This window comes from Cervus canadensis, chromosome 10 (assembly GCF_019320065.1).
Source record: "Cervus canadensis isolate Bull #8, Minnesota chromosome 10, ASM1932006v1, whole genome shotgun sequence".
In the NCBI taxonomy this organism is placed as follows: Eukaryota; Metazoa; Chordata; class Mammalia; order Artiodactyla; family Cervidae; genus Cervus; species Cervus canadensis.
This window is the reverse complement of record NC_057395.1, coordinates 51,256,619-51,271,754: the sequence shown is the minus strand read 5'-3', so window position 1 is coordinate 51,271,754 and position 15,136 is coordinate 51,256,619. Positions and strand designations below refer to the sequence as shown.

Genomic DNA, 15,136 nt, shown 5'->3' with positions numbered 1-15,136 from the left:
TTCTGTTACATAAATATATAGAAGTGGAATTACTGGATCACAAAGTTAGATGTCTATAAATCAGACAAAAAGTATCACAGATAACTCATCTAAAAATCATTCTGTGACAAGGCAGAACCATTTCTACTATGAGAGTTTGTGCACAGGCTTCCTGGCATTGTGCAGACTTCAGCTGAACAGGGCTCGTTGCCTTCTGGCATTTGATAGTGCACATTTCCCTCAGATTCAAACTATTTAACTGTTCATCCTTGTCAGGACTAGGCCTTCATCATAGAACCAACTTTTTAAATCCTCAGTTCATAGAGAGGTATGGGGAAGAGATGAATTTGGGGATGTATGGGGTGTCAGTAAATAAGATGTGACAGAGAGGTTGAGGGATTTAGCAACAGAGAGGTGGTGTGTGTGTCAGACACATACCCAGAGAGAAGGGTGGAGGAGAGAGGAAGAGAAACGGAGATGGGCGAAGGAAAAAGAAACACAAGTGGGCCTTTCCTCTTGTGAATTTTAATTGAGTTTTTTTGCAAATGGCATTTTTAATGGTTCAAAATTTTTAAAGTCTTGTGTGCTGAAATAAAATGATCTCCAAAGAACCTCCTCATTCTGTTTAACAGCTGCATAGTATTCCATTTTATAAATATGCAGTAACTTATTTAAACATGTCCTCCTCTCAGGTTATTTTCAGTCTTTTTCTGTTGCAAACTGTGTTGTATGGAATAACATTTAAAAGATCACTTTAAAAATATAGGTATATCTGTAAAGTTCCCAAGTAGAATTGTGTGAAAGAGCTTGTGCTTTCGTAACTCTGGTAAGTATTTACACTTTGTATGAGAGTATTTGTTTACACAAACCCTTGCCATCGCAGTGGTTTGTTTTGTTTTGTTTTTTTAATTTATTTATTTTTGGCTGTGCCAGGTCACTGCTCTAGTTGCTGTGTGCGGGCTTCTCATTGTGGTGTCTTGTTACAGAGCACAGACTCTAGAGCATGAGGCTCTAGAGCTCAGTTGAGTTGCTCAGTCGTGTCCAACTGTTTGTGACCCCATGGACTGCAACATGCCAGGCCTCCCTGTCCATTTCCTGGAGCTTGCTCAAACTCATGGCCATCAAGTCGGTGACGCCATCCAACTGTCTCATCCTCTCTTGTCCCCTTCTCCTCCTGCCTTCAGTCTTTCCCAGCATCGGGGTCTTTTCCAGTGAGTCAGTAGTTACGGCACATGGGTTTTAGTTTCACCGTGGCATGTGGAATCTTCCTGGACCAGGGACTGAACCATAAGCAGGCAGATTCTTAACCACTGGATCACCAGGGAAATCTACCAGTGTGGTGGTGTTAAAGTTTTTCTGTATTTGCCTATCTGATAGGTGAAAAATGACATTTCAGTGTAGCTTTTATTTGACTTTTTTTTGATTGTGAGTGGGGTTAAGAATTTGTTCTTATATTTTAAGAGAGCTGTCTGGTTTTCTGTGAATCTGTTTCATCTCTTTTGTCATCTCTTAATATGTAGTAGTCCTTTATTATATCAAGGAAATTAGACTTTTGTGAATTAGTTGGAAATATTTTTATAATGCTTTAAAAATAAAGAGGTAGCTGTTTTAGTGGACTGGTGGGAAAAGAAGCCAGATTGCTATGGAGACAACTCTTTCTAGAAATTTGGCTGCAAGGTAAAGTAGTTTTTTGAATGTTGAGTTTTAAGCCAGCTTTTTCATTCTCCTCTTTCACTTTCATCAAGAGGCTCTTTAGTTCTTCGCTTTCTGCCGTAAGGGTGATGTCATCCACATATCTGAGGTTATTGATATTTCTCCCTGCAATCTTGATTCCAGCTTGTGCTTCATCCTGCCCAGCGTTTTGCATGATGTACTGTGCATATAAGTTAAATAAACAGGGTGACACTATACAGCCTTGACGTACTCCTTTCCCAATTTGGAACCAGTCTGTTGTTCCATGTCCGGTTCTAACTGTTGCTTCTTGACCTGCATACCGATTTCTCAGGAGGCAGGTAAGGTGGTCTGGTATTCACATCTCTAAGAATTTTCCACAGTTTGTTGTGATCCACACAGTCAAAGGCTTTGGCATAGTCAATAAAGCAGAAATAGATGTTTTTCTGGAACTCTCTTGCTTTTTCTATGACCCAACAGATGCTGGCAATTTGGTCTCTGGTTCCTTTGCCTTTTCTAAATTCAGTTTGAACATCCAGAAGTTCTTGGTTCATGTACTGTTGAAGCCTTGCTTGGAGAATTTTGAATGTTACTTTTCAGTGACTGCAGTTGTGCCATAGTTTGAGCATTCTTTGGCATTGTCTTTCTTTGGGATTGAAATGAAAACTGACCTTTTCCAGCCCTGTGGCCACTGCTGCGTTTTCCAAATTTGCTGGCATATTGAGTGCAGCACTTTCACAGCATCATCTTTTAGGATTTGAAATAGCTCAGCTGGAATTCCATCACTTACACTAGCTTTGTTCATAGTGATGCTTCCTAAGGCCCACTTGATGCCCACTTCGTATCCCTGGATGTCTGGCTGTAGGTGAGTGATCACACCATCATGGTTATCTGGGTCATTAAGATCTTTTTTGTGTAGTTCTTGTGTGTATTCTTGCCACCTATTCTTAATACCTTCTGCTTCTGTTAGGTCCATACCGTTTCTGTCCTTTATAGTGCCCATCTTTGCATAAAATGTTCCCTTGATAACTCTGATTTTCTTGCAGCGATCTCTAGTCTTTCCCATTCTATGTTTTCCTCTATTTCTTTGCATTGCTCACTTAGGAAGGCTTTCTTAACTCCCCTTGCTGTTCTTTGGAACTCTGCATTCAGATGGATATATCTTTCCTTTTCTCTTTTGCCTTTCGCTTCTCTTCTTTTCTCAGCTATTTGTAAGAAATTCTTAATTGTGTTTAAATGTTGTTATGAAGGGGAGGTGTTAAAGCTAGAAGATGGTATTAGAAGATCCACAGGACAAGGTTCCTAAGGAACTGAGATTCTTGGGAGGAAATTCAGAGAAGGAAGAAATTAGTAAATAAGGTGACTGGTAGGTAAGGGTGTCCCAGTCTAGTGGTTTCTGTTTTCTTTGAAGTTGAAGGCAAGACCAACAGCCAAGGATGTGAGAGGATATGTTGGAGAGAAGAGGAGGTTCCTTGTAATCACTGCAGTGGAGAATTGAAGAGAGAGCTAAGTAGGGAAATATAGAAAGATGGCAAAAAGTGTTCAGAGTTCCACTGAGGCAAAAACAGTGATCTCAACCTTACGGGTTGTTTGATTTTCTTAAGAAGCTTTTGGCAGCCCAAGTTGGCTGACAGTTGGATTTGTTCCAGGTTGGGGGTTATTTTCCCATATAGGTATAATAGAAGAACAGTGTAGCAAAAGAATTTAGGATATTTGCGAGGCAGTGATTGAACTGACACCAGGTTTTCTTGGCTGAGTAGAGAAGGAAATAGAACAGAGATATTGGAATGAAAATTAGAGGATCAAGGGACTGAAAGCCTGAGTGAGGTCCCAGGCTTTAGTAGTGAGGGACTGTGGTTGGAGAGTGGGTAGTGAGCTTCAGTGGGAGCGTTTTTCCCAGTGCTGGCAGAGTCTGAAGTACAGCCGTTGTCACAACCGGCCTCAATGGAGTGGAAGTTGTGTAAGTGTTGTGGGACAGGGGACCTCTTCCAGAGCCCAAAGGTGGTCTCTTGTCTAACACTCAGAAATGGGTTGTCTGAGTAGATAGAGATGCTGACAGAGCAAGAGAATTTATTGGGAAGGGACGCCCAGGCAGAGAGCGGGAGGGTAAGGGAACCCAGGAGAACTGCTCTGCCACATGGCTCAAAGTCATAGCCTCGGGTTTTATGGTAATGGGGTTAATTTCCAAGTTGTCTGACCAGTCATTTTAACTCAGGGTCCTCCTGGTAGCACATGAATTCCTCAGCCAAGATGGATTCTAGCAAGGAGGATTCTGGGAGGTGGTAGGACACATGGCCTCTCCTTTTGACCTCTCCTGAACTCTTCCAGTTGATTGTGGCTTATTAGTTCTGTATTCCTTACTGGAACCGCCTGTCATAAAATAACTGATGCGAATGGTTACTATAGTGCCTGGCCAGCATGGCAATTTCAGTCAGTGTGTTTTCCTTAAGATAAGGTCTTTGGAGTTGAAGTCAGAGAACTCAGAGATGGGTCTGGATGTGAATTGTGGCTGTCATCTGTGAGAATGTTGAAAAATCTTCCAAGAAAGCATCAGGACTTTGGGATGGGAAGAAAGCTGTGAGCCGCAGTGTATTGTCTTCAGTGAGTGCCAGGAAACCAGTAGGCAAAAAAAGCCCTCAGTAATGGGCTATTCAGTTTTTATCTGACTGGTTTTTAATATTTATTTTTATTTTTTTGGCTTCTCCAGGTCTTTTCTTTCAAAGCATGTGAACTATTAATTGCAGCATGTGGAATCTAGTTCCCTGACCAGGGATCAAACCCAGGCCTCCTGCATTGGACAGGCTTGTTCCATTTTCTTAAATTCTTAAAATTCTTAAGACAAGAATACTGGAGTGGGTAGCCATTCCCTTCTGCAGGGGATCTTCCTGATCCAGGGATGAAACCTGGGTCACCTGCATTGCAGGTAGATTCTTTACCATCTGAGCCACCAGGGAAGCCCATAGCATACCAAATAGCAACAATTATTGTTTGGACTAGCAGCGTGATACTTACTACCAGCTTTTCCCTATTACTGGTTATTTGGGTTTTTTTTTCTGTTTTCCCACTTAATGACTAAATAGCTCTTTATCATTTTAACCTTGAGTTTCAGATTATTTACATATACTCAAGAATAGAACCTTGGAAATGGGTCAGAAAACAATGTGGGCACCTTTTTTTTTTTTTTTAAAGCTGAATAATACAACAGTTCTTTATTTATTTATTTATTTTTCTTTTTTTATTAGTTGGAGGCTAATTACTTCACAACATTTCAGTGGGTTTTGTCATACATTGATATGAATCAGCCATAGATTTACACGTATTCCCCATCCCGATCCCCCCTCCCACCTCCCTCTCCACCTGATTCCTCTGGGTCTTCCCAGTGCACCAGGCCCGAGCACTTGTCTCATGCATCAATGTGGGCACCTTTAAGATTCTTGTATAATCTTTCTGGAAAGGAGTTTGTTGTTATAGGCTAATTGGTATTTCCATCATTATTTCAATTCTTTTCATTTGACTCTTGGAAGCCTTGTATTTTTATGCCGTTGGTCTTTCCTGCAAGTAAAAATGTTCTCTCGTTGTTATTTTCCTTTGATTAGTGGAGATAGTCATCACTTTTTTGCGTGTTTTCTTAGCTGTTTCTTTTTCTCTTTTGTACATTATTTTTAGGTTTGTCACATTTTTCAGAAATGGAGTATTCCATATTAATATGAGTTCTTGTTTTAGTTATTTGTTTTGTGACAGTTTTCCCAGTTCATTACCTTTTTTAAGGAATAGACTTTATTTTTTAGAGCCGTTTTATATTCACAACAAAATTCTGCAGAAAGTATAAAAAGTTCCCAAATTTTCCTGTTCCCATACACACGCAACCTCCCCTACTGTTAACATCCCACACAGTATACACTTACAACAGTTGATGAACCTACATTGACATCATTATCACTGAGAGTCCATAGTTTACATTAGAGTTCACCTCTGATGTTACACATTTTCTGTGTTTGGACAAATGTATAATGACATGTATCCACCAGTGTATTACCACACAGAATAGTTCACTGCCCTTAAAATCCTCTGTGCTTCACCTATTCATTTCCCCTCTCCTCCCTAACCTAGCAACCGCTGCCTTCAGAGCCTTGCCTTTTCAAGTATTATCATATAGTCAGAATCATACAGACTGTAGCCTTTTCATATTGGTTTCTTTTACTTAGTGATAGGCATTTTTCTCCATGTTTCTTCATGGCTTGGTGGCTCATTTCTTGTTAGTGCTAAATAATATTCCATGTTGTAGATGTACTACAGTTTGTTTATTCATTCATCTACTGAAAAACAACTTGCTTGCTTCCAAGTTTTGGCAGTTATGAATAAAGCACATTTCTATATGGGTATAAGTTTTCAATTCTTCTTGGGTAAATACCAAGGAGCACAATTGGCTGGATCATATAAGAGTAAGTTTAGTTGTGCAAGAAACCAGCAAACTACCTTCCAAAGTGTCATTCCCACAGTGAAGGAGAGTTTCTGTGGCCCCACAGAGGCACTGGGAGTTGGTGGTGTCAGTTGTTTGGTATTCTGATAGGTGTGTAGTGGTGTCTCCTTGTTTTACTTTGCAATTCCCTAATGACATATGCTGTTAAACGTCTTTTCATTTGCTTGTTTCCCATTTGTATATCTTCCTTGGTGAGGTGTCTGTTCAGGCTTTTGACCATTTTTTAATCAGCTTGATAATTTTTTTATTGTTGAGCTTTTAGAGTTGTTTATTTTGGATAACAGTCCTTTGGCTAATGTGTCTTTTGCAAGTATTTTCTCACAGCCTCTGGTCTGTCTTATCATTCTCTTGATTTTGTCTTTGGCAGAGCAGAATTTTTTAGTTTTGATGAAGTGCAGTTGATTATTTTTTGATGGCTCTATCTTTGGTGTTGTATCTTAAAAATCATTGCCATACCCAAGGTCATCTAGATTTTTCTCTTGTGTTATCTTCCAGGAGTCTTTTGCATTTACATCTTGGTCTGTGATTCATTTTGAGTTAATTTTTGTGAAGAGGATAAGATCTGTGTCTGGTTTTTTGTTTTTGTTTTTCTTGGTATGTGTATGCCGAGTTATTCCAGCCCCATTTGTTCAAAAGACTGTCTTTGCTCCATTGTGTTGCCTTTGCTCCTTTGTCAAAGATCAGTTGACTATATTTGTGTGGGTCTTTATCTGGGTTCTTTCTTGTGTTCCATTGGTTTGTTTGTCTGTACCACACTGCCACTCTTTGCTGTATCTTTCTTTGCTTTTTTATATTACTATTTGCTTTTAAATTAATGGTAATTCTCTGGCTTTACTCTGCTTCTTCAGTATTGAGCTGGCTGTTCTCCATCTTTTGCATCTGCATATAAACTTTAGAACTAGTTGTTGATATCCACAAAATAGCTTGGTAGTATTTTGATTGAGATTGCAATGAATCTGTAAACCAAGTTGAGAAGAACTGATGTCTTGACAGTATGGAATCTTCCTGTCCATGAACATTGTTTGATTGATTTCTTTCATAATTTTTTCTATTGCCAGATATTCCATTTTTCCTTTGTGATTTTTTAAAATTTATTTTTCTATTGAAAGATAATTGCTTTACACCTTTGTGATTTCTTACATTGCCTTTATGTCTAGAAAATCCTTCCTCATTATGAATATATTCATTTATTTCCTTTTAAAATGTGTCTATAAATGTTTAATTCTTCAGCCCATCTGTATTGTATTTTGATACATGGAATGAAGTGATGGTCTAGCCTGCTTCCTCCAAATACATTGTTATTTTTCACAAAGCCATTTCCTATTGATTTATCTAGAGTATACATGAATACATACACAATAATCAGCCTTCCAATCTGTTTCTTACCCTTATGGAGGAAATTGTGTGCTCTCCCCATTTTGGGTAACAGTCAGGGGGGAAGAGTGGGGAACTGGTCAAATCACGTATGGTTATACCTTGGGAAGGCCATTGGCTGAACCCAGTTCCCTGCTAAGCATGATTGCTGGTATTAACGGCAATCTCCTGGAGGGTGTATAAACCACCTACATCTCTCCACCCTCCCTCAGAGATTTTCATGTTCCCCTCGGAGAGGCATGTTCTGATTGCCTTGGAGAGTCACTGCCACATTAAATTACCTCTGTGCTATGAGTCCCATGAAATTGGGACCTTGGAGTATATTGTTCCCTCGTTGTTTCCCTGATAGCTAGCTTAGTATCAGGCACAGACATCTGAATGGATGAATAAACCTCTATTATCAGTGTGAATGGGCCACAGCCCTCTGATATGGTTTGAAGAGAAATAAAGTTTGAGGACAGCTGTATAATGTCTGTTTTGGAGGTCAGTACATCCATGCAGTCAACCTACCTTCTCAGTGTTTCTCATTCTGAAGACACTAAAGCTGCAATTACCTAGGAAGCTTTTAAAAGGACTGCTACCTACCTCTCACTCCCTGAGATATAGTCTGGCACAGAATTTTGTTGTTATTAAGTTCTTTGAGTAATTCTAAACTATAGCCAAGATTGAGAATCACTGCTCTTACTTATAGTTGTATAAACTTTCAGTTAAGTAGTTGGATTCCTGGAGAGTTGTGCTTATCAGACTCCTAAAAGATCTTTGGTCCTGTGTGTGCACTTTAATAGCTAGGAAGAATTTGCCCAAAATACTCCTTTGGTGAGTTGTTTGGACATAGTTTTACAGTATTTCAGTACTGTATCTAAAATGGCTCTCTATTTTCCAGGTCAGCATGGATTCCTGGTTCCTTCTTACTCTGCTTGGAAGTGGTCTGATACATGTTGGTGCCAACAACACTACCATAGGTAAATTGCCATTTGATAAGATTGGTACTTGGAATAGAATTTTATTTTATTTTATTTTTTAATTTTTATTTTAATAAAAGTTAATTATTTATTTTTTTAATTTTTATTTTAATAAAAATTAATAAATTTTATTTATTTTATTTATTTTAAACATAAATACTATTTATGTTTAGTGACCGAAGTTTGAAGACCTTGGTGGTACTAAAGAAAGAAAAAATTAACATTAATTAAGTTTTACTTAAAAGTGATGGCAAAATAAGTTGTCTTTGGGAATCTCTTGGTCATATTGTATGCTACACTCAGCATTGTTCTATATACCACGTACTACTTCAAATAAAGAGATTATATTCATTCCTGAAAAGGAAAACAAAATGGTGGCTATTTAAGACTCCTGTATATTGACTCTGAGGAGCTAACTAAGAGACCAGTTTTTCCCTCCATTAGACAGCAAACTTTTAGAAGTGGAGGGACGGATTCATCGTTTAAAGGGTCTATGCTCCTTGAAATATACCTGGAGAAAATTGTGCTTCAAAAAGATATATGCACTCTTATGTTCATATTAGTACTATTCACAATAGCCAAAACATGAAAGCAGTCTAAATGTCCATCAACAGATGAATGAAGATGTGGTACATATATACAATTGAATACTACTAAGCCATAAAAAATAATGAAATAATGTCATTTGCAGCAGCTTAGAAATTATCATACTAAGTCAAGTAAGTCAGAAAGAGAAAGACAAATACCATATATCACTTATATGTGGAATCTAAAATATGGCATAAATGAACCTATCTATGAAACAGAAATAGACTCACAAACATAGAGAACAGACTTGTGGTTGCCAAGGAGGCGAGGGGAGGGATTGCCTGTTAGTTTGGGATTGGTAGACACAGCCTACTATATTTAGAATGGATAAACAGCAAAGTCCTGCTATTATAGCACAGGGAAATATGAGCTGGGACAAACCATAGTGGAAAAGAATATTTAAAATGAAAGTGTGTGTGTGTGTAACTGAGTCACTGCTGTGCAGCAAAGATTAGCACAACATTGTAAATCAGCTATACTTTAATTCTTTAAAAAGAAAATAAAAAGTGTGTGTGTGGTGTGTTTATTGGTCTCCAAGTGTTTGAGGTATAGTAGGGCTTGTTGCTTTGTGTCTCATAACTTTTGAGATCTCAATTCTTTGTGTGACGTTTTCTTGGTTTTTTTGGTGTTTGTAGTTTCACCTTCAGTAGGCGTTACAAGATCTGTGAAAGCATCTACAACAGAATCACTTAAAGAAGAGAACAAAACTTCAAATCCTACTCCTTCAGTAACTTCTTCTTCCTTGGCACCAACGTTCAGCCCAAATCTAACTCTGGGACCCACATTTGTAACCACTGTCAATTCTTCAGACTCTGACAATGGAACCACAAGAACAGTAAGCACCAATTCTGTAGTCACTACAATTTCACCAAATGGAACATGGCTTCCAGATAACCAGTTCACAGATACCAGAACAGAACCTTGGGAGGGGAATGCCAGCACTGCCGCAACCACTCCAGAAACTTTTCCTCCTTCAGGTACTAGAGATGGTTTCTGTTTGTTCTTTCTTTGCCTCTTTGAGTTTATTCACCCTTTTATTGTTATTGTTTGTGTTTTCTAGCCATAAAATTTCTTGAAATAAGTAGAATTGCCCAAGCAAAGTAATGAAACCTAGATATAGGGGATTCTCAAGAATATCTGGTTCACATAGAATTAAGAGGAAAGAAGATAGGGGACTTCCCTGGTCATCCAGTGGTTAAGACTCCATTCTTCCAGTGCAGGAGGCACAAGTTTGATCCCTGTTCAGGAAACTGAGATCCAGCACACTGTATGGTATGGCAAAAAAAAAAAAGAGGAAAGAAGATAGATTCTGGAGGATATTCTGCTTTGCATGGAATCCTGGTTAGATTAGGGGTACTTAATGTTTAAAGATAGAGAAGAAGGTTGAAAATACAAGAGAAAGAGGATAGGTAATTGATGATGCTAGAAACTGAGGTTGAAAGGATAGTATAATTGAGTAATAGGATTAGCCTTGAAAAGGAAAGAATCCCTGGAGACCATGGGAAGGAGAACGGGCCTGGGTATCTATAACAGTTAGATAAGAGTAGAAGACCTGTGGCCAGGAGTAGAATTATTAAGAGAAGATCAGGGAAACAGTTAAGTTACAGTGCCAGTTTGTTCAGGGCCTGCACCCAACCCACTTCTCCTTGAGTCAGTCACTGAAGCGCAAGTGGCTTTGAAGATAGAATCAGAGCCCTGAGGATGAGGCCGCATGGGGGAGGGCAAATTCCCAAGGGTTGGGAAGGTCCCTCCTAGGGCTTCTGTGAGTAGTAAAAGGAAGTCATTATTCCTTGACAGCTGTGATTGTCATTCCTTTTCTAGCAAAAGTCAGTTACTCTTCTTTGGTCTCATCCCCTTGGCTCATATTTTTCACTTGTTAGATGGTGAGTGCCCCTAGGTGGATTCACATATGGCTCATGAACTGAGTGTCATTTGCTGATGACATCTTTTAGCTAGACCTTTCAACTCAGACCCTGCACCTGCCAGCTCTAATCCCATATTTTCCACTTGAGTTTGAATCCAAACTCTGCTGTACCCTAGCTTTGTGACAATAGGCAAGTTTATTTAACCTCTGTACCTCAGTTTTGTCATCAGTATATAAGAATGAATGATGTTGATAGTACTTAATTCATGAAGGAGCTGTTAGCATTAAGCAGGTTAATATGGGTAAAGCATTTATAATGGGACCTGCATATGGTAAGCACTAATTTTAAGTGTTAGGCATTGTACTAAGAGTTTTATAGAAGTAATTCATATGAAGTATCCTGTGGATTCTGTTACGTTGGTTCTGTTTTATGTTTATAGGTGAAGGAGTTTTACTGCGTTTTTCAAAGTACAAATGATGACTGATTCATGAAATCGGTTTAGTGGACCACTACAAATCTGTGTGTGTGTGGATTGTCCTTTTCAATTTTTATTCTTTCCATGTTAACTTATTTTGTAAAACTTCTGTTTAAGTTATACACAAACATTTACTAAGTAATGGTATAAAAATGTATTTCTTTCTGTAAATTATGGCCATTGCTTAGAGAGGAAAAACAAAACTTGTGCAAGCTGAACTAGTAAATAGAAAAGGTGAGACTGTCACTAACTTCACAGCCTGTGTTTTTGTTTTTTTGGCTGTGCTGGATCTTCTTTCTCTAGTTGTGGTGCACAGGCTCTAGAGCACATTGGTTCAGTAGGTGTGGCGCATGGGCTTAATTGCGCCACAGCATGTGGGATCTTAGTTCCCCGATCGGGGATGGAACATACATCCCCTACATTGGAAGGTAGATTCTTAACCACTGGACCACCAAGGAAGTCCCACGGCTTACGTTCTTAACTTATGTTCTGTTCTGTCTTTCACTTAATAATCTGTGAGATGACCATTGGTAATTATCTCTTTTCTTAGTAGATGTTTGATGTAAGACCTTAGAGGTTAAATAATTTGCCTTATATCTGAAGGCTGTCAGGTAGCAAATTAGACCTATTTCTCACTTCTATGGTCTTTGCACACTGCTACTGAGATTTCTGTAATCTGCTGTAGGTCCAAATTATGCCATAGCTGAGAAGCCAGTTATTGAACGGTTAACACATTTCATATCTCAGAGGAAGTTGTGACTGTATTTCACTGGTGACTATTATTCAACATCAGTAAAAGGAAAACTTTAGGGCTTCCCTGGTGGCTCAGACAGTAAAGCGTCTGCCTGCAGTGCGGGAGACCTGGGTTTGATCCCTGGGTCGGGAAGACCCCCTGGAGAAGGAAATGGCAACCCACTCCAGTACTCTTGCCTGAAAAATTCCATGGACGGAGAAGCCTGGTAGGCTACAGTCCATGGGGTCGCAAAGAGTCAGACACAACTGAGCAACTTCACTCACTTTATGGTATATCAGGAAGTTACATTCTGTAACCCCATGTCCTCCTCATTTAGCACCATTTTACCAATCCTCCCATAATTGTTACATCATAACTTCTGTGATACTATTCCCTGCTGACCTGTGGGTATAATGTGAAATTGCCTTTTATTTGTTTGTTTAGTTTTCTATTTACTGTTGATAGCCAGTTCTTCCTGCACTTTCCATAGCTTCATAATACAGTTTTCCATAAAGTCAGACTTACGAGATAATCTGTTATTTCTTTTTTACGTGTCTAAAAATATCTTCAGGGGAGTGTATAGAATTTGAGGAAATATTTTTTTCTCTAGAATTTTTAAAGCATTGTCCTGACTTCTAATTTGCAGGCTTGGAGAATTGTACTGCTGTCTTGCTTCCTAATTGTGTTTTTAAAGATCATCTCTTCATCATTGGTGCCTTGAAATCTCATAGAAATGGATCTTGATGTGGGTCTTTTTCTTTCATTCATTATTTTGGGATAGGACCTTTGGAGTTTTCGTCCTTCAGTCCGGAAAAATTTTCTTGTATCTGTTCAGAAATGTTCTTCCCCCTTCCATTTTCTCTGTCTTCTTCTAAAAATCTTTATTATTTGGATATTGGACTTATCCTGGATTAATTTTTTGATCTTAATTTTTCTTTCCTATTGACCTTTGAGTTTTTTCTTTTTTAAAATAAGCATGCATACATACTTATACATATCTTTTTTCTTCCGTTTATAACACAGATAATAAATGTACTGTGTATATTTCTTCACCTTACTTCTTTTCAATTAGCCTGTCATACTTTTTCTACGTTATAGTAAGGAGCTGCCTCGTTGTATGGCATTTGATATATTTGTCCATTCTGCCATATTAGCCATCATTAAGGCTGATTTTACACTTACCGACAGTAGTCTTGGGAGAATATAGGTTGAATAGAGTATTTTTAGTGCGCATTTGTAAATTTAAATTGAATATTGTGAGATCTCCCTCTTTTAAGCTGTGTGTCAGAATGCCTGTTTTCCTACATTTTCTTCAGTGCAATAAATTATCAAACACCTGGATCTATGTCAGACTGACAGGTGAAAACTATTATCTCAGTGTGACTTGAATTTGCATTTTACTGAGTGAGATTGAGCATCTTTCCGTATTTAGAAGGATCATTTATATTTCCTTCTTTCTTTTCTTTTTTTGAGAAAACTCTGTTGCTACCCTTTACCCATTTTTTTATTAGTGTGTCAAGCTTATCACTAGTTTCTGGTTCCAGCCCTTGGGAAGGTGGAACAGAGGAAGTAGTACAATTTCTTTTCCAGAGGATGTGACCCAACTCATTTATAGAAGGTCTTTGATGTTAGCGCAATGAGCCCTTTTATGAGCCCTATAATAAGATTACAGTTATTTCCCCTAGTTGTTCATCCTTCTTTTCTGCATTGTAGAAACTGTTACTATCAGCTATTAATTTTTTTAATTAAAAACTCATAGGTTTGTGGGATTTCTCTGGCTTTCCAGTGGTTAAAATTCTGCACTGCCACTGCAGGAGATGCAGGTTCAATCCTGAATCGAGAAACCAGGATCCTGCATGCTGCGGAATGGAAAAAAAATGGATTTGTGTTAACTAAATGTGTTCTAGGTATTAGATCATATATAAAAAACCATTCCTTACACCAGTATTATAAAATAATATTCTTTTATTATTTTCTTTTATACTGTTATAATTTTTTTCTTCTGTGTGTGTACATGTGCATGTATGTGCCTGCACTAAAATCTTTGATCCATGTGGAATTTTTTCTGACGTAAAGTGTGAACTGTGAATATATATATATACATATTTTTTTTCCTAAATGACTAGCTGATTGTCCCCAATATCCTCTAATGAATAATCTGTTTTTCCTCAGTGCTTCAAAATGCCACCTTTATTATATGTTGAGTTCTGATGCATATTTAGGCTTTCATATGTATTTGAGTTCTGTTTCTGGGTATTTGTATTTTCTATTAACTTTTTTCTCTGTTCTTGTTCAGAATCCCACTGTTTTAATAATTTTAACTTTATGAAATACTTAATATCTGATAAAGTGAGTCATTCCTGTTAACCTTATTTTTCAGAATTTTGCTAGTAGTTCTTGATTATTTTTCTTCATGAACGTTAGAATCAACTTATTGTATACCTGGAAAAAGTTCTTATTGATCATGTTAAGTTTTTAGATTAACAGGGACAGTTGATATCTTTAATTTTTCCTATCTAAGAATGCTGTATATTCCATTTGCTGAAGCCTTTCATTATGTATTTCTTGAAAGTATTTTAAAATTTTTACCACTTGTGTGGCACATGTTTTATTCAGTTTATTTCTAGATATTTATCATTTCATTCCTATTTTAAAGAGTATTTATGTTAAATTTTGCCAGTTGCCTGCTCAGCATCAATGAGCAAGATCTGTATGATTTTTTCTATTATATGCTACAGTATATCATATTAATCGATTTCCTATTTTTCAACTATTTACATTCCTGCACAAACAGCTCCACTTGGTCTTATATTTTTCTTGACTGAAGTGTTGTGATTTATTTGCTATTTTCTACTGTAAATTTTTCCATTGATATTTCCAAGTTATTTCTAAATGAGATTGGTATATGTGTTTCCTTTGTATGTAGCTAGTTTTGATAAGTTTTATTAGTTGATGTTTTGCTTTGCTTTATGAAAAGAATTGAAGTTCACTTAAAATTTTCATTTTGTT

At 37.7% G+C, this 15,136-nt stretch overlaps 1 protein-coding gene across 4 annotated transcripts in view; it reads left to right on the top strand.

Moving 5' to 3' along the window:
• The window catches only part of PTPRA (protein tyrosine phosphatase receptor type A), a 164,100-nt gene that overhangs the window by 87,960 nt on the left and 61,004 nt on the right, over positions 1-15,136 (top strand). For all 4 annotated transcript variants that reach the window (XM_043478397.1, XM_043478396.1, XM_043478395.1 and 1 more), the window contains 2 exons: positions 8,388-8,466; positions 9,690-10,031. In XM_043478397.1, coding sequence (XP_043334332.1) covers positions 8,394-8,466; positions 9,690-10,031 — 415 coding nt within the window. In that variant the 5' untranslated portion in view covers positions 8,388-8,393. The remainder of the gene's footprint in view (positions 1-8,387; positions 8,467-9,689; positions 10,032-15,136) is intronic.